Source organism: Salminus brasiliensis, chromosome 18 (genome assembly GCF_030463535.1).
Source record: "Salminus brasiliensis chromosome 18, fSalBra1.hap2, whole genome shotgun sequence".
In the NCBI taxonomy this organism is placed as follows: Eukaryota; Metazoa; Chordata; class Actinopteri; order Characiformes; family Bryconidae; genus Salminus; species Salminus brasiliensis.
This window is the reverse complement of record NC_132895.1, coordinates 21,150,171-21,173,523: the sequence shown is the minus strand read 5'-3', so window position 1 is coordinate 21,173,523 and position 23,353 is coordinate 21,150,171. Positions and strand designations below refer to the sequence as shown.

Sequence of the window (23,353 nt, the reverse complement as noted above, 5' to 3'; positions counted from 1 at the left end):
CCAAGCAGGGGCAGGGGGGCTCCACTGGCATCGATTTGTCCTGTGGGCCGGGCCGTACCATTCCTGCGCCGCTTTTGGGTGGGGTGAGGGGGAGGTGGCACGTATGGATCAAAATAAATGTCATGGAGGAAAACAAGGCTCGCTTTAGCATAGCATTTAACGCGTATGGTCGCGCCACAGCTTTTAAGGGCAGTGTGTGTTGATCAGGCAGCGTTTCCCAGCCTCAGCACATCCTCCCTGTTTTTGCTCTGTTACCATGGGAACTGCTGCAGTCTCAGCCTCTTTTGTCTATGCTGTGGCACCATTTTGCCTCAGCGGTCTCTCCCACCCTGGTTAAGATCTTCCCCACATCTCCACGTTACCCCTAACCAAAGCAAATTCGCCCTCCTGTTACAGTTGAGAAAACGGTTTTGTACGAGAGGATAAAGGACCAGCATTTTAGCACGACCTGCTGAGGACAGTGTAGAACTGTTTAACCTAGAGTTAGCTATCTAGAGTATTCAGCGTTTTCTTCTTAGAAACATATACTTTAAAATCATGTACTTTAGTATAAATGAGTAAAGCACAGCAAGAAACAACCGAAAATGTGGGTTTACATCATACTAATTCATCATCTCGCATTTCTCAGAAAAAAGGAAAAAGACGAGGCTACTGTCCCTTCACAGCCACCGTACTTGTAGTCCTGCTGTAGCTACAGGCGGAGTTAGCTCGCACACAAAGTTTGTAGCTAGCTAGCTAGAATCAGGCCTTCTCATTACACTGGCATGTGTTTTTATCCAGGGCTGGGTGACATCTGTTTGTCCAGGAAGGTGAGTATGAGCATTTCACTGACTCGGAAAGCTGCGTATTTGGGGCAAGACAATTAGCTAGCTAGCTAACCATGCAGCGTTTCAGGCAATGGTAGCTACGTTAGCACGGTAAGCTAAGCTAAGCTGGCGCCCAACATAGCAGCACAGTGAATGATGCTCCAGGCGTAGCTTAGCTGACTAGCCACTGCCCTTGTGCAGTTCATCCTAATGGTCGAATTAATTATAGGACATTTTGGTTAGGTGTGTGAAGCATTTCGTACATTTATAGAAGTGTGAAATATGGGACATGCAGTCGTTGTGTGTGATGCTGTGATCTCTCAGATCTCTGTGACTGATGGCCATCAATCCAGAATGGTCTCATCAGCTTTCCCTGCCTATGTCTGTAACTGTACCTTTAACTGTTAACCATCCTGTAGATAACAGTAAGGTTCCAGTTTGCTAAAATAATAATAATAAAAAAAAATAGATTCATACATGAAATCATGAAAAACTGTCTGGTGAGTGTGTTTTCTAAATGACTTATTACTAGGGATGCACTGATACCCCTTTTCCCTTTCCGATACGATACCAGATTTTTAAGTATCTGCCGATACAGAGTACCGATACTGATATCAACTCTGACTTAAATAATAAAAAAAATGAAAATGAAAAAATACAAAAGCAGAAACACGTAAAACTAGGTGTAATTGGTGTAAAATTCACATTTAAGCAATTTCACATTCAGGGACACGTCTCTGTGTAAAAAGCTACTTCAGTGTGTGGCCGTTAAACAAGCTGCTGAAACTTACAGAACTAATAAAACACCACATGGAAAAAAATGCTGTAGATGAAAACATTCTATTAAATGTCTGTTTAATGGTAATAACCATTAATTACTGGCTTTCACTGGTTGTTTAAACAAAGTATGCAGACAAATATGAGTAAAAAAGTAGGGTCATGGTATCGGTGCTCTCTGTTGCCGATACTGATACTCTGTATAAGCTCCGCTATCAGTGGCTGGGTCAGCCACTTTTCTGAAATGCCAGTGGCTTGTAGCATCCACCTGTACCATGTCCTGTGTCAGCTCATGATCTTGTGTTTTATTGTGTTTTTCAGGTTTCCGAAGATAACAACTAAGCAGACCTGAGAAGAATGACACCTCAGACCTATACTAAGTTAAAGTGCCACTGGAAATGGATCACATCAAATGTCTCTATATAACTATATGGTCTCTATATATTAAATGTGTTCAACAACCAACAACCAGGAAACACAGTCAGCAGTGTGAGGGCAGTTGGGTTGGTTTGTATGCATGAGTGCTGAGAGGCAACGCTCTGTGCCAGGACCTGAGGGCAGGAGGAGTCCAGGGAGTGGCAGACCTAAACCAGGGCAGAACTGCAGCGGCCTGGAGCAAATGGGCACGATCATGGGGCCTGTTCTGCTCTGGCTCCAGGACGTGGCTGGCGTGACCCTGCTGAGGGCTCGGCGCACTCTGCTGCGCGCTGCCGTTTTCTTCTGTGTGCTGGTGCTACTGCTCTGGGTGTCCATCTTCCTCTATGGAAGCTTCTACTACTCCTACATGCCCACAGTCAGCTTTTCCACACCGGTGAACTACCAGTACAGGTACAGACACATGTAGCTTGTTGAAAGAGTTGTTGGGTATTATAATAGGTACTGCAGGCTTTGTTTACGAGCTTGCTTCAGCCACTGTAAATGAAGCTTCTTGTTTTTGACTGTTCGCTTTTACATCATTATATATATATATATATATATATATATATATATATATATATATATATATATATATATATATATATATACACACTGTGTATATATACTGTATATACTGTACATAAGTGGGTCCATTATATTTTAGGACTGACTGCGAACCTGCCAACTCCATACTCTGTTCATTCCCCATGGCCAACGTCTCTCTGCTAAAGAATGGCAGAGAGCAGGTAAGGTGCTCTCTCACTTATCTAGCCATGTTCTAAAAAAAAAATCACAGTTTTAATACACTGTAATTCTAACAGTTATGTCTACTGTAGGTGATGATGTATGGTCAACCCTATCGGGTCTCTCTGGAACTAGAGATGCCAGAATCTCCAGTTAATGAGCAGCTCGGTATGTTTATGATCAAAATGTCCTGCTACACCAAAGATGGGAAAACCGTGTCCACTGTGGCTCGATCTGTGAGTAAGGGTGGAGACTCTGTCTCTCACCGTATTTTTATATTTATAGTTAAGTTATATAAATATTTTTTATTATAATAAAAATGTATATAATATTTTAATAACAAATGTTTAAATATTTAAACTTTATATAACTTAAACTTTATATAACTTAAACTTTATATAACTTTAACTTTAAACTTTCAATACACCATTTATCTGTAAACATCAGAAAACGCTAATTGTGCATTGGTAGTAAATAAGCATGGGACACTGCTTATTGAAGTCAAGACGTTTCGTTTGTTGTTTACTTTAATCCCCCCCCCTTTTTTTTTTTGGCTGCATTTTTCTAATGTTGATTTCTCAAGACATGGTCACAGGGTCACAGCTCAGCTATCAACACACTGTAGAGATGTTTGTTTATGACCTCTGACATATTTTGGAGCTGGAATAATGAAATGAGTGGATTTCTAACAGAGTTAGGATGACATTTGTTACATGAAATTACAATAAATGACCACAAGAGGGCGCTGTGTGATCATTTCATTCAAATACCAGGTTCAGCAAATTGAACTGAATCCACATATTAGGACCACTATTATATAAGAGCCACTTGACATGTTTGACACAAACTAGCATCTTTGATGCTAAAGCATAATTTGTACATTACCTTTCTATGTAGTCTTATATATGCTGGACTCTTCCTTTGTTACCAGGCTTAAATTTATATTCACACAATTGTCCTTCCTCATGTGGTAACTGCTGCTGTCTGATGTCCCGTTAGGCCATGCTGCACTATCGCTCCAGTCTCCTGCAGACCCTGAGCACCTTGCTGTTCTCCCCACTGTTACTAAGTGGGATATCTGAGCAGAAGCAGCTTATAGAGGTGGAGCTTTTCTCAGACTACAAGTCAGACTCTGTGAGTACCCTGAGCATGATTTAAGCTCAGGTAGTTCCTCATCTTTTTTTTACCTAAGTTATATATTTTCTTATGTGACTCATTATCATGTTCTCCTTCGTTTTGCAGTATCAGCCCACCACAGGGGCTGTAATAGAGATTCAGTCTCTGCGGGTTCAAATCTATTCTGCCCAGCTTAGGATCCATGCCTACTTCACTGGTATCAGGTGGGTACCATGACAGTTTCCTTTCCACCATTATAAAACTGGAAACCGGAAGTTATGGACCAAATTACATTCTAAACATTTACACACGCAGTTGGACATACCAACGTTCTCTTCCTCATGGTGAACCAAGACGTCACCAGGAGGGCTTTTATTTAAAAATAAAAAAAGCTCTGCAAAGTGTGAACAGCCCTAAGTTTCACACCTATCCACACTCATACGTGACTTATAGCATTCATATTAACACTAAATGTTTGTCCACAGTTCTGTACTGTTCTGAATATAGGTATTCAGTGCCTACATCCTACATTTCCGTGTATTTCTATTTCACCCCTGATATGCAAGTGTGTTTTTATCTGTTTTTAAGTCATAATTTTAAACCATATATCCATCCTCTCTTTATCCCTTCTAATAAACCGGCTTTTTGTTACTGCACTAAAATTCAGATTGGCCTAACAGTGTGTAGATGAATAAATGGGCCTAAACTCTTCAGGTTCACTGTACGTCCAAATGTTTATGGCTCACACAGATATGCAGATGTATGCAAAGCTTGTCCAGTCCCTGTATAGAAGAATTGCCAATAGAATAGAATAGAACTCTCTGGAGCAGATAAACATGAACCTGTTGGCACTATGTCTAATGCCAGGCGTGGGCTGGAGTGATAGAGCCAATCCATTAATTTTGGGATAAGTTGAGGATGATATGGGATCGTGACTATCCAACTTCCTATCCTCACTAACACTATTGTTGCTGAATGCAATCAAATCCTCACAGCAGTGCTCCAAAGTCTGTTTGAAAGACAGAAACGTTACTCAGACAAAAGCAGGAATTAAAAAAAAAAGGTTAATTATTATCCTTGATTTTGAAAGACACAATGAATAAGCAGGTGTCCCAATACTTTTGTCCACATACTGTAGTTGATTAAAGGGCAGACCGTTCACTTTTTGCTCTCCTGTAGCTGATTGTACGATAATACTCAGCCAGTGCTCAATGTTCAAAGACTGTTGTTTCCTCTCTTCGCAGATACCTCTTGTATAATTTCCCTCTCACATCAGCAGTCATAGGAGTTGCCAGCAATTTCACCTTCCTCAGTGTCATTGTGCTCTTTAGTTACCTGCAGTTCATGTGGGGTGGGCTGTGGCCGCCAGAACAGGTCAGAGTTCAGGTACTGCCTCCACTCCTTCTAGAGTTACACAGCAATCTGAAATGTGTGTGTGTGTGTGTATGTGTGTGTATATATATATATATATATATAAGTTAGATTATCTTTATCCTGGTTAAGTGTGATTGCTGTGTTATTCCTCTCATTATGTATGTGTGTTTAGGTGATGATGGGGGACACAACCCGTCTTCAGCAGAGGAGAGAGGAGGCCCGAAGACGCATGCACACGTCAGCCAGCACGCCCAGTAAGAACCGCCTATTAGCTGAGCTGCTCTTTTATATACACATGTAAGAGTACCCCAGGACTCTGTGTTATGTAATTCATATTTCTACAATGTTAACGTTGTTCTGAATATGAATCACATATTCAGAATTTAAACTGAACATGTGTGGTGAATGCACAGGGGAGTATGTTTACTGTTGGTAATAATTACCATAACCATATAAATGTCCTGTCACCTTATGAATATCTGCAGTTATGAAGTACGAGAAGGAACGAAATTTAACTGCTGACCAACCTCAAGAGCCCGAGCAAACTGGAAGTCTTAGAAACAAACGTGAGTTAGTATGAATGTGTACACCATATGGACAAAAGTATTTGGACACCTGCTCATTCATTGTTTTTTCTGAAATTGACAATATAAAAAAATGATCCTGCTTTTGTTGGAGTAATGTCTACTGTCTTGGGAAGGCTTTCTACTAGATTTTGAAGCACTGCTGTGAGGATGTATTGGTGGGGTTAGTGAGGTCAGGTTGTTAGATAATCACCACCTCAACCCTAACTCCCCAACTCATCCCAAAAGTACTGGATAAAGCCCCATCATTCCAGAGAAGACAGTTTCATTGCTTTACAGCTCAATTCTGCGGGGTTTTATACCCCTCTATGCATGAATGGCTTTATACCCCTCTATGCATGAATAGGAATGAACAGCACCATTTAGTGTCCAATATATTGCAGCAGTAGTTTGATAAGCACATGTTGTGACAAGTTTTGTTCCTTTTTGTTTTGCAGGTGAGCTAAACACCATCAGTGTGATTGGTTCTGTGGGTGAACACAGCCAGGACAATGAGCATGGTGAGAAAGTACAGCTTATTCACTAAAGGACGGGCAGGTTATTATAAGATAGATATATGTATATATGTGTAATATATGCAGACTATACAGAAGAGAGCAATATAGGGGGCATTTAGAACTACTGTATATGTACACCTATCGGCCATCTTGTTAGCACCACTGAAAAACACATGCCAACAGTGGCATCTGTCAAGAGGTGGATATATTAGGCAGCAATGGAACAGTCAATTCTTGAAGGTGATGTGTTAAAAGCAGGAAACATGAGCAATTATATATACCCGCATACATGCCACAAATTGACATAGAATGTTCCTAGTATAGCACAGTCTGTTTCCAGGTTTACACTAAAAATTTTAACGTGCAATTTCTTGAGAGACTGATAATTTGTAGGAGGCAATTTGATAATAGCATGACACACACAGGCCTAGATAAGATAAATAATCTTAACTAAAAAAAAAAAACTCCGAAGTTCTCCATTTGATGCATCTTCTTGTTCTGTACCAGCTCTGGAGTTCTCCACAGATGATGGTCTTGTGCTCATGGAGGCACCACACATCACCGAGACGAGTGTGATTGAGGAAGAGCCGAAGTCTGAGCAGGAGGCCACAGAAGTGCAGAGAGCAGCCCAGGATGTGGGGATGCCTCAACCTCAACCTTCTGACACCAGTCTAAGACAAAGACAAGGACCCTGGATGAGTCTCTAAGTTGTCTGGCTGTCGGACCGTGCCCCACTTACACACGTTCTCACATACTCCTTCAGTTACATTTTTGTGTGCCTTGCTTCACTCTAACTGGGGATCAGTAGCTGACATGCACTGATAAGCAGGTACACAATAGATGTGGACCAATGTCTGCTACTACTGATTTCTTGCATTATCTCAGAGCAGTTTACCTCACTGTGCTCCCGAGCTATTCACCCGTCATAGGACAAAGACCTAAGAGTTACATTTATGCTAAGTGGCACGTAATGCTAATGCCTGTTGTCTGTAGCTGGCTGTAGTCAATATTTTTATTATCACTTTCATCTCAAGGAAGTTGATCAGGAACGCCTGGGGGCCGTGTCCAGCACAGTTTGGTGATTTCCTGCCACAAATGCAAATGATTCCAGCTCTGCTGTTCATTGCCAATTTTAGTGGGTGTGCTTGAGTACGGAAACGATCAAACTGCTCTGGGCACCAGTCCTGCAGGACTGGAATTGTGCTCTCCTGGAGGAGATCATTCCACTTGAAAGGAACAACTACAGCTTCCTTTATTTCCATTTTTTACCTAAAAAAGTTACTGATTTTATACAAAAAAGAGAGGGAACTGTTATGCTTGCATGCGCATATAGAAAGGTGCTTGTAAGGGTTCTTTGAGCGACGCCATAGAAGCGTTGTGTGCATAGACATGTGTGAGTGTAAAGAACTTTTTAAAGGTTTAAAGAACCTTTTTTAAAAAATAAAGAGTAAGAGTCTGAGCCACTTTAGCAAGAAGATCTGGATCAGATCTCCAAAATGACTAAAAGTTATCTGGGGTGTTCCTGCGTGTATGCAGTGGTTAATAACTACCAAAAGGGGTCCAAGGAAGGACAGGATTGTGGGTGCCCAACGGTCACTGATGCAAGTGATGGAGGATACACCTCATAGCTTACTAAATGCTGCTAACATCTTGGTGCCAGATATCACAGGACCCCTTTAGAGATCTTGTGGAATCCATGCCTGATGGCTTAGAGCTGTTTTGGCCGCAGAAAAGCACACAATATTAGGCTTATTAATATTAGGATGGGGGTTTTAATGGTATTGCTAATAGACATGTGTGTATATTAAATATATAAAATGATATATATTTCACTGCTGTTATGCAAAAGCTGTGTCTCTCCAAACTACAGGGCAAAGAAATTCAATTCCCTTTCAATGAAAGTCAGTGTTAAAAAAATGTATTCCAAGTCACTTTGGAGCATTTCCATTGGTTTGCTCATTATGAAGTTGTGACAAATGTAATCAAATGCCAAGTTTACATTATATAAATAGTGGAAAAACAGGAAAAATTTAAGATGCAAAGTTTCTGCATAAAAGGAACAAATACAGATATGAATTGTACTACTGAACACACTCCTTAGTGTGAAAGGAAATTATCTGTTACAGCTGGTTATATTAATATGTTACAATGAATTGATCACTGCAATTAATGGATTCCCTGTGGTCATAAAGCCCCTGTAAAACCAAGTATTTCAAAGTGTAAAACGTGCTATGGACAATGAGCATTTCAGTGACCCGTAACAGTTTGTAATGGGTGAGGATGCTGATCCATAACTTTTGAGATTTTTTCATTTTTTATTATTATGTGTTTTTTTTAAGAGGATAACTGGAGGGATCGAATGAAGTAGACCAGTCTGAATAAAAAAACAAAATGAGGTACAAATCAGAAGGCTAATAAGTGCACTCTACACAGGCTTTTGTTTCTGCATACAGCCATTGGTAAATATACCAATACACAAAATAGCATTTATTGAATGTTCCAAAGGTTTGAGTTTTAGAAATGCCTTAGTGTCAGTGGGTAGGTAATGTAAATACTGTAGATTTCATGTGTGCTCTGTAGAATGTGTTAGTTGTAAGGTATGCTTTTATGTTAAAGTTTTCTATTTATTTAATAAACATAAACGTTTTTGGGTCTGACTGACGCCTGCATGCTTTTCTGGCTGTGTAACGCCTACAACCCCAATCACATACACTGTACTTTGGTGGTAAAGGATTTTGTGGTTTGATTACTGATCATTATTCTGCAACATCACTTTAAAGTAAGTGTTAGCAAAAGCAATGACCTATAGCATATGAAGCTATACCTGTTGTGCCACTGAGCTGTGTGTGGTCTTTCACAGGTAAAAAAAAAAAAAAAAAAGAAATAAAAACAGCATAAATTGACACAGTAAGGTAAGGTTTCCTTCTTTGACTCTTCCAATGTTCAGCACATTTGGCGATTTTTTTATTTATTTATTTTTTTTTTATATATTTTTTTTTTTGCAACCAACGCTACACAGTGGAACAGTGCCCCACCCTCTTAAGCTTTCATACAGGACTATGGGGAGTTGTGATTAGCCTGTGTTGTCTGCATATTAGCAGTCCTCCCCAACATTGTTCCTGGCTTGGCTTGACTTCCACAGTTCCTGTGAGAGAGTCACTTGGCTTTTTAGCATTTAAATATTTTCTACATTTGAATGCACATTTTTATTGAAATTTCTTTTTATATTGTTTTTTTATTTCTTTGAAAATATATTTTATATATATATATATATATATATATATATATTTTTTTTTTTTTTTTTTTTTTGGTCTTTTACATTTTTTAGTATTTCCAGACTATGCAAACTACTATTTGTATGTTTTCAGTTTGTCGCGCTACATTATAATCTGAACAGATCAGATTATTTTAGATCAGATTATTTTATTGTAGCCATAAAAACAAATCAGTATCCAGGAGACAGTGACCTCTAGCAACTGGCAGTGAAATTCACATGGTGCTGACATGACCATGACAGTGACCAGTAAAATACTCTCAAGTAAGATTCAGTTTCCTTGATTCTTGTTTTTTTGTAAATAAAACTGTAAATAACATATATAGTAATTGTGAAAACATGGTTTATTTATAGTACTGGAAATTACCCTCCCAGAAACACTAAGAAAACATTTTGTAAAAAAAAAAATTAAAGAAAATATTCAAACTGATTTCATTCTGTGAAATCACAAGAATCTCTCATTTAAAAGGTTTAATTTGATGGCCATTGGCCATTTTGCTACGTTTCTTTATTCCTTACAATTATATCTTTTGCAAGGAAGTTCTGGCTACCTGTAATGGTCAGCCTAGAATGAGTTCCTTTTCTGTGACTTCTGCATATTTTAAGGTGTGAATTCCCGCATTTTAAGGATGGATTGTATGTTGTAGAAAAACTAATTTGTTGACACATTTGATGAATCCGTAAAACTAAAGCTGATCGCTGCATCACTCTCAAAGCTGAATGTTTGGATCCCACGGGTGGGACTTATGAAAGAGTTACACAGTTGTTGTTACTGTGTCTAATATATGTAAATTAGCTCTGTTTAGACTGGCTGTCCTGTTTTGAGTCTCATTCAAAAAGTAGTGTAGACTGAATCACTCCTTTATTTCAGTGTGAATGGTGGCAGTAAACTGCTGTAGATTAAATGAACAGATACACTATATGGACAAAAGTATCTGGACACCTGCTCTTTCATTGTTTCTTCTGAAATCAAGGGTTTTAAAAAAAGAGTTTATCCTGGTTTTGTTGGAGTAACTGTCTGTACTGTCCAGGAAAGACTTTTTACTAGATAGCTTTGATAACATTACAGTGAGGATTTGATTGCATTCAGCAACAACAGCGTTAGTTAGGTCATGATGTTGGATGATCACCATCCCACCTCATCCCCAACCCTCAACTCATCCCAAAAGTATTGGATGGAGCACCATTATTGCAGAAAACAGAGTTCCACTACTCCACAGCTCAATGCCCCCTCTAGCCCATAACTGGCATTAGCCATGGTGCCAAGATGCTGTTTTCATTTAGTTTCCATAAATGACTATGTGGACTACTGAGTGAAAAATTCCATAAATTGTAAATGCATAATCCCGAACATGTAATGTGTTACTGTTAACGCTTTGCATTTTCTTTAATATACCTCAATAACCGGAACAATTCAAGCTTGTGCTGTAATGACTGTGTAGGCTGGATTGGAGTTCAGTACAACGGAGAGCGTTCTCTTTAGGCAGATGGCCAACTTCTGAATATTAAGGGTGTGTATGTCTGTGTGTGGGCAAAAATTCCACATGAGCAATAACTACTAACCACAGTCTGTGTTTGTCAGACGTGCTATTTCTGTAAGTCTTTTTTTTTCACTTTTTTTTCTTTTTTTTGTTTTTGTTTTCAGGACAATCACAGACTTGTCTGCTTCCTCTCATTGAGGTTATTAAGAAGATAGGCCCCCAGGGGCTGGTTTGGACACAGGCTGCAGTGGACTTCCTGTCTAGCGAGCAGATACAGTAATTTAGTAAACTCTAAAGTATGTCATCATGTTGGGAGTGTGTACAGTATTACTGTAAACTCCTACTTTACAGCCTTCTCAGGAATATTTCAAGGCTGTTCATTCTCTACCAGCATGAACTCCAGATCACCTAATTATTTGAAACCATTCTGTCATTTGGTTTGAGGGTTTACATATCCCAAATATATATATATATGTGATCAAGGCAGGTAGAAGTTTAGGGAAAGAGTTTTTTTATGAATGTCTCCACAAACTCCACAAGCTCTACTTATACTCCACATAATCAGTGTGATAAGATGTTATATCTGACAGGCAGAGTTAATTACACTAGCATGATGCTCTGTTGAACCCATGCAGCGATGCTCTGTTCTGTTTAGTTTTCCTCCACTGTATTCAATCACCTGAAATATCTCCAAAGTGTAGCCTAATGTTTACCCGACTCTTCAGAGGCCGCAATCTGGTGCAGGTAAAAATGACTGAAGAAACCAATTGCGATGGATATTAAAATTCAATCAATACAGTAGGTCTGCATTCACTGCTAACCTGAAGTCATTCTGATTACAATGATGTGAAGATAAGCCGTGGCCTTCAAACATTCCAACATTTTTATCAAGTGTTGCAGCGATATCCTATCGGACACCACCTCCATCAGCCTGCAGTGTTCACACACAATATGATGAATGTATGAACTCTAGTGTTCTTCCACACCCTGTTCCTAATGTTTTTCCTGCCTTCTAGGATCTGTGCCTGTGCATGTGTTTAGGTCTTGTGCTCTTCAGCCACTATACCTGTTTGTGGCCCAAGCTTAAGAACTGTTTATTTATGTTAATTAATTGTTAAGATTGTTGTCTATTGTCTACCATCTTTTTGTGTTTTTCTACATTGAAGAAACTGGTTTTAGATCTAGGCATAAGTAGACAGGTATACTGTATGCATTGATGTGAAATAGACATGCTATTATATAAGGACACATCTGCGTGTAAGCAGACCAGTAACAGAGAGAGTACATAGGGAATTTTTGGTGTAGTTTACTGGTCACTAATTTTAGTGTATGGAGCTCTGAGGGTCAGAATTTGTAACACTAAGATGACTACCAAAATGATCTCAGTAACCAATACAACTGATTCAGAACATTCAGAACATCTGTAAACATACCTGAGGTGGACTGTAACACAGGAGAGTCTGTCTAATATCTAAATTGCATGAAATAATGAAGTGAATGTGGTATATTTCATACGAGTCGATGGGGTAGGCTCACAGGGTCAAGTTCTAGTTAATGTTGGCATCTACATTAAGCCTGTTTTTCCAGAGTCAAGCTGATGACAAGATTAGAGCCCACAAATGATTAAATCCATGTATAGAACCAGTCAATCCAAAAAATGGCTCAGGCCTACCTCCTGGCAAGGCTTATTTTCTCATTACTGGTCACCCTTGAAACTCCCAGACCTTCATAGACGTTTTGAAGGATTTGTTAATCACAATGTTGCCATTCTATGATTCATGAGGGTCTAACACAAGTACAGAGCTGTCCCTCTGTTGTACATTACAATAATAAGCCACAGTAAAATTGTGTACATTTTATCTGCATTTTATCTACTGGCAACTCTGCTTATTAAAGCAGCAATCTCTATAGGGGACTATTAATAGAAAGTGTAGGATCCCTAGTATCAAATGTTGTCAACTGCAGCTACAAGAAAAGGTTATTTGGTACAGTATGGTAGAACCATCCGTTTTTCACAACATAATTACTATAGAAAATCATGTTGTGTATTCAAAACAAAACAAAACAAAACAAAAAAAAAAAAAAAAAAAAAATATATATATATATATATATATATATATATATATATATATTGCTCTGATAAAATGGTTTAGAAATGACAATAACCTTGCAAATTCATTTCTCAATTTCTCAATTAATTTCTATTGTTATAGTCACAAGTCATTGATACAGACACACTTATTAAATCCACACCAAACTACCAGAACTTCTACAGACCAGAGAAGATCTGCCTCTTTTAATTCACACTTAATAGAATTTAATTTAATATGTAAACAGTAATTTACAGTAAATACACCCGCAGCAATAAATCAGCATGGTAATACCATAATACTGTATTTGACTGCATTTTACAGCATGTAACAGGTAACTCATGTAATCATACTGTAACTTTAGTCATTGGGTTGTTATTTTTATGATTACATAATCCTCATGTCAAAAGTTAAAGGAAGGGTAAGTTGCTTGTCTAAAGGCTGGAATTTGAAAACCTTTGTGTGGCGAAACTTCCCCCTTTTATTTATAGAAGAGAACAAGAGAAATGTTTTGGCCTCTAATGTCTTTACCACAGGGCCCTAAATGGGCCAAAAATAGGAAATGTAATTAGCCTTAGGAGGAGAGAGAATTTCTGCCACAAGGGAGGCAACAGGGGTCTGAGTTTTGTAACCAATTAGGGTCGGAAGGAGGTAGTAATAAAAAAGTGCCAAGACTTTCCTGTGAAAGGGTGGAGAGAAGGTACTGTGTTTACCCTGGGATGTTTTATACTCCAGGTACATTCAAAGGTCCCTTCACCATCCTTGGTTCATTCAGTAAATCCTGCACAGTTCAGTTGTAGGGAAAAATATACTAAATATTTTGGTCCCAACTTGGACTAAAACATATAAGTTATAATATTTTACATTCTTAACATGACAAGACAGTTTAAATGTTTGGGTATTTGGTGTTATTTTATGTTTACATAGTAAGTATGTCACTTGGTTGGGGTTAAAAAGCTCAGATGCGGTTTTAAACTGTCAGGGCCTCGTTCTCATGCTCTTCCGCGGGGCAATACCAGGGCTCTGCCCATGAGCCCTGTCAGGAGCCAAGCTGAGCATGCGCACTGCAGCCGCTTCCCCCTCGTTGCACAACACTTGGGACGGTGGCTACAAAAGCCTTAGGCCTTCATGAACTGGTTGCCATGAATTCACTGAAATGTCCTAGGTTCCACAGCCTGCTCAAGTAGTGTCCTTCTTTGCCACGTCTCTTGTGCTCTGTTTGTCTTAGGTAAACCTGCTTTTGTTGTTATTGTTTGGTTTCTTTGTTAACTGTGCTTGTTAGCACGTAGCCCTTACGTCCCTGGGTGTCCTGGTGTTTTGTTTGTCCTTATTTCCCTGCCCCAGATAAAATGGGAAGCATTTTTTTGCACAAAGCATTTGCACTAATAACTTTACCACCTCACTCACCACTGGACTCAATATTTATACACACTGCAGAATTTGCACACTACCGGCAATTATTTATTATTCTCTGTCTGTACTGTGTTGTATTGTCTGTCCGCACTTGTTTGTGTTGCACTTGTGTTTTGTATGCACTGTCTATGTTGCACCATGGTTCTGGAGGAACGTTGTTTCGTTTCACTGTGTTCTCTGTATGTAGTTGAAATGACAATAAAACCCACTTGACTTGACTTGACTTGACTCTTTGGTTTTGTTTTGCTATTCATCTTTGTGTGGAAGTTTATTTCTCCCTGTCCTTATCTGAAGCGTTGCTTCATGGTGTTTTGTTGTTCTGTTTGTGTACGTCCAAGCCCGGCTTGTGGCTTTTTGTTATTAATATCTCGGCCCTGTGTAGCACCCAGGCGCTGTTTTGGTTTTGTTAATTTCTAGTATACCCAAGCTCCTTACTTTTCCTGATTGGTCAAGTTTGTATTGTTTGTTGGTTTTGTCCCTTAGTTGGTGCTGTCTTGGTTTATCCCATCTTGTTTGTAAACCCCGTTTTGTGTTGCCCTACCTGTGCTTATTAAAGTTTTGCATCGTTCTATCCCTGCAAGTGTTTCCTGGTTTTTCACTGCCACGCCTGACCAGGCATGACATAAACCTTACAACCTTTACAACCCTTTTATTTTGACTCTAAATGAAACTTGTTGGTTGTCCACTTTAAAATCGGCCAATAACAGCAGAACTTTTATTGGCCGATTTTAGACACCGAAGCGACCCATAGAAATATTTTAATTGTCTAATTAAAGTCAAAAGTCAAAAGTTAGCTTTATTGTCAACTGCAATATGTACAGAACACACACAGAAACTGCGTAACTCTCAGACACACAGTGCAACAAAATAAACATCAAACATTTTAAATAAACATTGACACAAAACAGACACTTTATTTGACTAGTAATGTAAGAGTACGTATTTGTATAAATAGATAGCGGTCCCTGACATTGACATCAGGAGTGAAGTGGCATATGCAGCAGTGTACTTATAAAGTATATATTATATGTATAGAGGTCCATGAAATGACACAAAAAGTAAAGTGCAGCAGATTAAAAATCTGGGAATGGTTAGTCCAAATATAATCAGTAGTGCAAATTGAGCTTATAGACACTTAAAGTGATGTGTGCATAACCAGTTCTTGATATGCAGAGTTCAGCATTGGGTTTGTGTTTAGGATCCAAAGTTTGTATGTTAAAATATATTTTGTATGTTAAATCAGTATTCAATTTGCCACTAAAGATTTTTTTTCAGTTCTTATTCTGGGAGACAATCAGAAGTCCACACATACCCATCACCTGGGCCTGCTCTGCCTCTTTTCAATATATATATATATATATATATATATATATATATATATATACATTTATAAAAAGTAAAGTTATAATACAATAAAGCATAGAGAGAGCGAAAGAGACAAATATATAAAAATAGAAAATAAAAATAAAATTGTACAGCTTGTGAAACCAATTAGTTCTACAAGTGATGATTTATAATACATTTGTCCAAGACTTGACAAAATGATTCTTTTTTCAGATCACATATTTCATTTACGAAAAATCAATCCAATTGGTTACTATTAAACCTAATAACCTAACCTTCTTCGTAGACTATTGGTCACACAAATGGAACAGTCTAACGAGGCAGCGCAGTGCACCAGTTACCAGGAAGGTCCTGCCTCTTGTAATTGCGGTGCAAAACATAGTCAAGTGGCTTTTATTGTCAGTTCAGCATCTGTACAAGTACACAGAGGAACGAAATTGCATTTTTCCCAGAACAAAAAGGTGCAACATGGAACAAAACGAGAACAAAACTGTACAGAACAGGACAGACTGCAAAAGTGCAACGTGAAGACATAGGTGACGACATTAAACTAAGAAGACAATGCGATAAATACAATAAATACGACTCATTACTGAGTAGAGCTAGTGATTATAAGGTGCATAGATTTTACAACTGTCAGGGGTGTCCAATCCAAGAGAGGGCTAAGAATATCACTCATCAGTACTTTCACTTTAAATGCTCTCCCTCACCTTGAAACTTAAACATGTCATAACAGTGCTCATCTCAGACAATGGTGGCCGACGTGAAGAAACAGCTGTCGGGAACGTCAGAATATTCATTGTTCAGTTGTCAAAACTACTAACATGTGAGTTTCTGTCTCAGCCAAGAGGAGTTCCAACAGCCTTAAGTGGAAGTCACTTATGCTAAACAAAGGATATCCTTTAAGCAGAACAGTGGGTTCCATTAAATGACGCCATTATTTATTAATTGGCGCCTTGTTTCTGCTTCGCTTAAGCATTTCAGGTTTTTTTCGGTTTTGTTTTTGTTTTGTTTTTTTTATGCCAAAGTTTCTGGCATTGCTTGTGACAGGAAGCATGTCAGCATGGGAAACTTTTTTTTTTAATTGTTTTACATTCTGCGCATGAAGTGCAGGTTATCTGTGCCAATGTCTCTCTCTGTACAAGAGACAAGGGCCTTCTTCCTTTTTTATGGAGACAACTTGTCCTCCCAGTGGGTATATCCTGAACGAATGGCCAAAATTAAATGTAAGAGTGATTTCCTTTTTGTTTCGTTATTTGACTGCTTCATTGTTCGCAGGGTTAATTTATTAGAACGAACGTCTCCGTGCGAACATCTTCACCCATGTTATCTAACCTTCCTGCCAATGTGGCTGAATGAGAGTTCAGCCTTGGCTCTAAGTGGACTGCTTTGGTTGGAGAGGGCTTTGTTTTAAGTAACACTTCCCACTGACGCAAAACAATGACAATAGCTCTTGGTTGGCCAGAGTTATTTTAGGGCTCGTAAGAAAGGTGGGCCTTGTTGCCTTGTTCAAAAGCCGATTGATAACCACCACCACCACCCTCCCCTCCCTCCCCACACCCTGTTTATTAATGATACCGGTTAAATGCATCTCCCTGTCAGGGCATAGATGAGTCATCGTAAACACACTTATGTCCTCCATCCTTCCCATTCTGGACCACGGAGATGTTGGCAGACAAACACAGGCATTCTAGAGGTTCTGAAGTGGTGGTTGGCCAGGTTGGATTAGCAATTGACCCTTAAAGTGCGTCAAGAAGTACACGCTGTTTACGGCAACATTCCGCTGACGTGCGTAAGCTTAGGGCTCATGCCAGGTTTGCCCGTACACAATACTGGGCTCCTTGCCCAAGGAACTAGTAATTTCACTGAGAAAGAGTGTTGGTTCCTTAGGTTCTTTTTATTATTGTACGTATGTTAGTACAGTTACAATTACAGTCATATACAAAACCTTAAACAGTGGTTAAATGAGACATTGCTTTAATTTGATATTGCTTTTCAAAAAATAATCCTCTACAGAACAAAGGTCTTTAAAAATGGCATTTTCTGCAAATTGTAGAACACAGTATCTATTTATTTCACTTGGAAAAATAAAACTTAACTTTTGAATATCCCATAATTTTTCATAATATGTTATTTGACAACCTGCTATAACTTTTCCAATATGCAAATAAACTGTAATTATACATCAAATTGTGCAGGATGTGCTACCTAATGTACTTGTTACAAAAACAATCAAATGTGTCATTTGACCTGGGGTGCCCAAACCTTTGCAAATGACTGCATAAATGAAGAAATACATGGGCCTTACATAATGCATATGCAAGATCATTATATTGTCATGTAACTGACTTAGCTTCAAGCTTATATTACCTAATTACCTTAAAGTGCTAGACTCTGTTTACCAAGTCCAAGTGAAACACCATGTTTCTTTTTTTAACATGTAGATAATGCAATACAATGTGCAGGTTTCAACTTATTATTTACACAATTACAATACATATATTCCATGTTTGGCCACGTTTGCTCCTTCCTTCACTCTGTTTTTGCGAACTGATGAAGCTCTTTCAAGTGCTGATTAATTTGTGCTGTGGAGAAAAAAGGGAAAGATCAGTAGAGGTACAATCATACTTGCATTCCAAGCCTCACAGCAACACTGAATCCATTCGGCCTTACCTGACAGGTCACTTCCACTTGATGTCCTTCCTGCTCCATATGGGGATGCTCCAACTGAGTTAGATCCAAAAGTACCTAACCCTGTGCCTCCTGTCCCTTGTCTGCTCAAGGTTGTTCCACTGGACCCTGCACTCCCAAACCCTGCTCCCACTTGCCCTGTACTGCCCAAACTTGTTCTCCCTATGCTGCTTCCGCTTGATCCGACTCCACCGAAAGCTGTACTACTAGAACCTGCCCTGCCCAGCCCTCCTATGCCAGTTCCTGTACTACCCAGTCCAGACATTCCTGCTGTCCCTGTGGAGCCGATGGCTGGCCAGCCTGAATTTGGTTGACTCAGGCCTGTTGAACCGTGGCCTGTTCCACCAGCACCTGATGTCAGTGTATTGGCTGGACCTGGTCTGGGGAAGCCAAATCCTGTGCTCGATCCCCCTGAGCTCCCAGTTGTTCTGCCAAACATAGACGTTCCCGACCCAGTGTTTGAACTCATGCCTGTCCCAAATGATGAGCCATAGAATGGGTTGGATGCTGCACCAGAGAATGGTCCAACCTAAAAAAAATGATATAATTAAAGACTAAAGATGGCAACAGTAGGAGAATGAATGTAGATGTTTCTAGTAATTGGTCAAACCCCTACCTTACAAACAGCCAATGAAGCATTGAGGTCGTTGACTTTGTCTGTAAGCATTTTAATTTCAATGCCCTTCACAGAGAGTGCATTCTCCAGGAGAATCCTATTAGCGTTTAGTTTGCTGATGTCCAGCAGGAGCCGTTCTAGCTCTTTGTCATTATTTTGCTGGGTCTTCTTGAGAACCTTCTTGTTCTCCTCCATGATCCCAGTGCGATTGCGTATGCACCAGGTAGCGTCCTCACTCAGACGCTTGTTCTCTGTCATACATTTGGCATTTGCACCGACAGTGGCGGTGATCTGGCTCCCCACTCTGTCCAGGTATGCCTGAAGCTTGTTCTCCACCTCTGTTGAAAGGCTGCTGCAGTTTGCACGGATGTTCTCCAGTTGAATACTCTGTTTATCACACGTAAGCTGGAAGGAGATGTGCTTTGAGAACAGATCGTCAACCCTTTTGAGAAATTCCTTGGTGACATCAGGGATCCCTTGTAAGGACTTGATGAAATCCTCCTTACACTTCTTCTCGTACATTTCGAGCCGCTCCTCAAGGAAGCTTTTCTCCCGCCGTATTTCAATCCCTTCCAGCTGATACCTGATCCTGTCTTTCTGCGCGCTCTCTAACTCATGCTTTGTGATGAGCATTTGCTCTGTGAAGTTGGCCCTGAGTAATTTCTGCAGCTCCTGAGCTTGCTGAAGCCGATGTTCCAAATATCTGTCGTTGGCTAATAGAAAAATAAATCATCATGAAACCTAATGCATCATTATGTTTGTTTATTCTAACATACACTTTATGTACCAAATTATATGTATTGATTCACCCATTCTGAAATCAAGGGTAGCCAATAAAAAGAGTCCATCTGGCTATTGTTGTGTTTACCAGGGAAGGCTTTCTACTACATTTTGGAACATTGCTATGAGGATTTCATTGCATTTAGAGTGTAAGTGAAGTCTGGACATTGGATGATCACCACCCTACCTCCTCCCCAAGTCATCCCAAAAGTTCCACTGCTCCACAGCTCAGTGCTGGGGGGCATTATACCCCTCTAACCCACACCTGACATTATGCATGATGCCCATAGGTTCATGTTAATCTTCTCCAGAGAGTCCTATTCTATTGGCAATACATCTTTACAGGGACTAGACAAGCTGTGTATATGCATTTGTACACCAGTGTCAGCAGTGGGTGCAACTTAAAATAGATGCATTCATTGGGAGTGTCCACAAACATTTGGACATACAGTGTATCATTCTTATTCTTAACACTTAGTGACAAAAAATAATCCCAGAGTTGATCCCGCCTGATCCGACTCCACCAAGAGCCGTACTACTAGAACCTGCCCTGCTCTGCCCTGCGCGACCCTGCCCGGCCCTGTCCGGCCTGCTTCTAACCGCCCCGAATTTGGAAGCCGAGACCCGTTTTACCAACATCTAATGTCAGTGTGTTTGCTAAACCTGGCCTGGGGAAGCTGAACCCTATCTATCCCTAATCCTATTCCACTCGAGCCCACTGGTACAACACAGGATTCCTAAATCTAATGAACTCTTAACTAGGTGAGTTACACACACTGTGATTGGATTTAGTCTGAGCATATTTCTGAAGAAGGTCAGATGCTTACTTGGTAGGGCGCAAATCATACGTGGAGAAGGAGGTTGCACAATGGATTTCCTCGCCGCCTCACACTCAGCCTGCAGAATGCAAAACACATGCAATGATCACTGCAACCAGTGACATTCCTCACAAATTAAAGCATTTGATAAAAGCATGTAGTTTTTTTCATAAATTGCTACTTGAACGATCAATAACTGCAAATTATGCTGAGGACATTCAGAAGTCAATAATCATCAGAGGACGAAAACCAATCCTGCAGGAACAATGTTGCTCAGTGCTCTCTCAGTGAATTACTGAATGGATTACTTTCATTCTATGACTTTTAACAGCCTGCCGTACTTCATAACAACATCCCATCATAAATAATAGCCCCTGATATTTAATATGCCACCTCCACCTGTGTCAGTGGCACAGTAACTCCAGAATGGTTGATAAATCCATGCATTTCCCCAAGTCCTCTGGTATGCTGACTATAATTAACAACAAAAAAAACACTGCTTACCCATTTCATTCGCAGGCCGTTGATGGTAATGCTTGAAGTGTTTGCCAGTTTGCGCAAGACGGTCACGTTATTGTCACTGTACCTCTTCGCAATAAGAGTGATGTTCAGCTGCAGGGTCAGGTTCTTCTCCTTTGCTCGGAGAGCCACGTTTTCCAGCGAGAGTCTACTATAACTTTGCTCCAACTCCTGGATTCTCTTCTCCTCCACTGTCTGCTGAGGCTCTCCATAAACCAGAAAGAGCACCAGGCTGACAATGATGAGAGACTGGATCAGTGAGGAGAAAAACAGGACTATTCTCATGTAGTAACCGCAGCTCTTTGACTTTGATCTGCGCAGGTTCTTGGCTGTCAGTCCCATTTTGGCTTGCGAGTAGCCACTGTTATACATGGCTGGAGCAGAGCTGTAGTTCAATAACACTGTATGAGGGATGGATGGTATTGGAGCTTTTATACTGCAGCATCTCCTCCCCCTTGTTTCCTGGCTCTGCCCCTGTATGAGCCCCTAAGGGATAGGTCTGTAGTCTTCCAAAATCCTAAAACTTTGATTGTGTATTTCCATATTCTGCTTTAGGAGCTTAATACTTTGTGTATGTTTGAAATGTGTGTATATAGGCCAAATGATAAAGCTATATATTCTGACATATCAGTAGTGGGTTTTTTTCTTGCTTTGAAAATCACTTCCATCAGAACAAATATAAATAAACAATGCCTACATGTGTGTACGTGCGTGTGTGTGTTAGCTTAACCATTTTCAAAGTATTTACAGTACCATCCAGTACATAGTTGATCTTATTCCTAAAGTACTTAATTAAAGTAAATCAGCTGAGATGCTGTTGGAACCAAGCAAATCCATACAGTGACTGGAGTTCACAGAAAAGTTAAATGTCCTTATTTTTACAGACAATCTTTTTTTTTTTTTTACTATATTTGTGTGTTCTTGCAATTATTCTAAGGTTTCACTATGTTTTACAGGCCGAAATATAACTACTGCTAAGGCTGCCTAAGACACAGCACTGTAATCAGGGGTGTAGATTCGATTTGGAGATTGGTGGGGACATAAAAGCTGTCCACAAAGGGGCCCCCTGGGAGCTAAAGCTTTTTGCATTTATGATAGACATCTGACCAAAAGCCTTTACGTATAGATTTGGTAACCAACACAGTCACACACTGTTACCTGATAAAATAACACTGATATAAGCCATGTAAGCAGTGATACTACATGTCCCTATCTAGAGCTCTCATTTCAAACACTGCACATCATCAGCTTAACATCTGTCACAATGCTGAATCTCACTCCCGGTGATATACCATACCACCAGTCATAATACAACTTTGCCTGTGACCCTGCCTCTCCTCTCCCTGAGCTGCTACACGGGCTGGTTGTTTTTGCCACCTGGGAGCATAACACACTGATGCTGCCATACTGAGCAAAAGCATGTATGGCTTTGTTGAGTATTATTATATGACTACTGTTGACTCTACACAGTTGAGAGCAACCTTTTTTTTCATTGACTTTGACTTTCTTTTTTTGGCTGCCACCCTGACTGAGCATATCATCAGACTGGGGTAATTGCTAAACACACACACTAACGTTCCGTATAATGACCTACAGATTGTTTCTTACTTAGAACTAATTGCACCATAAATCTGGCAGTTTTCTTTACATTGTATCCAAATGTTATGAAGAATGGACCAGTAGAAATGCTTTGAAAGGATGTGACAATTACATTGATTCCAGTGAAATTTAACCCCTTGGCACAGCAAGGCTTGTTACACACTACAGTGTATTATTCAGTAACGTCTGGGGCTTCTGTACAAACCAGTGGTTCTGAGTTCACCAGCAGTCCACAAGTTTTACTTTAAGTTTTTATGTTAAGAAGGTTTTAAGTTAAGAAGGAGATACAAGGTTTTGGCTTGACAGAGACAATACACTGTGTGCAGAATTATTAGGCAAACAAGTATTTTGATCACATCATCCTTTTTATACATGTTGTCTTACTCCAAGCTCTATAGACTCGAAAGCCAACT

The 23,353-nt window shown here is 39.7% G+C and overlaps 2 protein-coding genes across 3 annotated transcripts; one reads left to right on the top strand and one right to left on the bottom strand.

Moving 5' to 3' along the window:
• The first annotated feature begins 93 nt into the window (after nucleotides 1-93).
• On the top strand, nucleotides 94-8,972 carry bscl2 (BSCL2 lipid droplet biogenesis associated, seipin). Of its 2 annotated transcripts, none has more exons than XM_072662430.1 (11): nucleotides 94-809; nucleotides 1,905-2,411; nucleotides 2,665-2,746; nucleotides 2,837-2,980; nucleotides 3,744-3,878; nucleotides 3,987-4,084; nucleotides 5,105-5,234; nucleotides 5,407-5,488; nucleotides 5,720-5,800; nucleotides 6,256-6,318; nucleotides 6,823-8,972. In XM_072662430.1, exons 2-11 carry the CDS (start codon nucleotides 2,101-2,103, stop codon nucleotides 7,020-7,022), a joined length of 1,326 nt encoding a protein of 441 aa, XP_072518531.1. In that variant the 5' UTR covers nucleotides 94-809; nucleotides 1,905-2,100; the 3' UTR covers nucleotides 7,023-8,972. The 2 variants fall into 2 exon arrangements, with proteins under 2 accessions (XP_072518531.1, XP_072518530.1); XM_072662429.1 differs by having other exon boundaries at nucleotides 5,105-5,246.
• An 8,823-nt stretch (nucleotides 8,973-17,795) lies between these two features.
• Nucleotides 17,796-21,731, bottom strand: plvapa (plasmalemma vesicle associated protein a). The gene is made up of 5 exons (XM_072662577.1): nucleotides 21,327-21,731; nucleotides 20,832-20,901; nucleotides 19,225-19,937; nucleotides 18,591-19,137; nucleotides 17,796-18,502 (listed from the first exon to the last, which is right to left on the bottom strand). The coding sequence occupies exons 1-5, from the start codon at nucleotides 21,711-21,713 to the stop codon at nucleotides 18,450-18,452; spliced, it is 1,770 nt and encodes a 589-aa protein (XP_072518678.1). The 5' UTR covers nucleotides 21,714-21,731; the 3' UTR covers nucleotides 17,796-18,449.
• Between the last annotated feature and the right edge of the window lie 1,622 nt (nucleotides 21,732-23,353).

Coding starts and splice junctions, on each gene's coding strand:
- plvapa (XM_072662577.1), bottom strand. CDS start 21,713: ATGTATAACAGTGGCTACTCGCAAGCCAAAATGGGACTGACAGCCAAG. Junction 20,902..21,326: donor ACGGCCTGCGAATGAAATGG/GTAAGCAGTGTT, acceptor TGCATTCTGCAG/GCTGAGTGTGAGGCGGCGAG. Junction 18,503..18,590: donor AAGTGGAAGTGACCTGTCAG/GTAAGGCCGAAT, acceptor TTTTCTCCACAG/CACAAATTAATCAGCACTTG.
- bscl2 (XM_072662429.1), top strand. CDS start 2,101: ATGAGTGCTGAGAGGCAACGCTCTGTGCCAGGACCTGAGGGCAGGAGG. Junction 3,879..3,986: donor CAGACTACAAGTCAGACTCT/GTGAGTACCCTG, acceptor TTCGTTTTGCAG/TATCAGCCCACCACAGGGGC. Junction 4,085..5,104: donor GCCTACTTCACTGGTATCAG/GTGGGTACCATG, acceptor CTCTCTTCGCAG/ATACCTCTTGTATAATTTCC.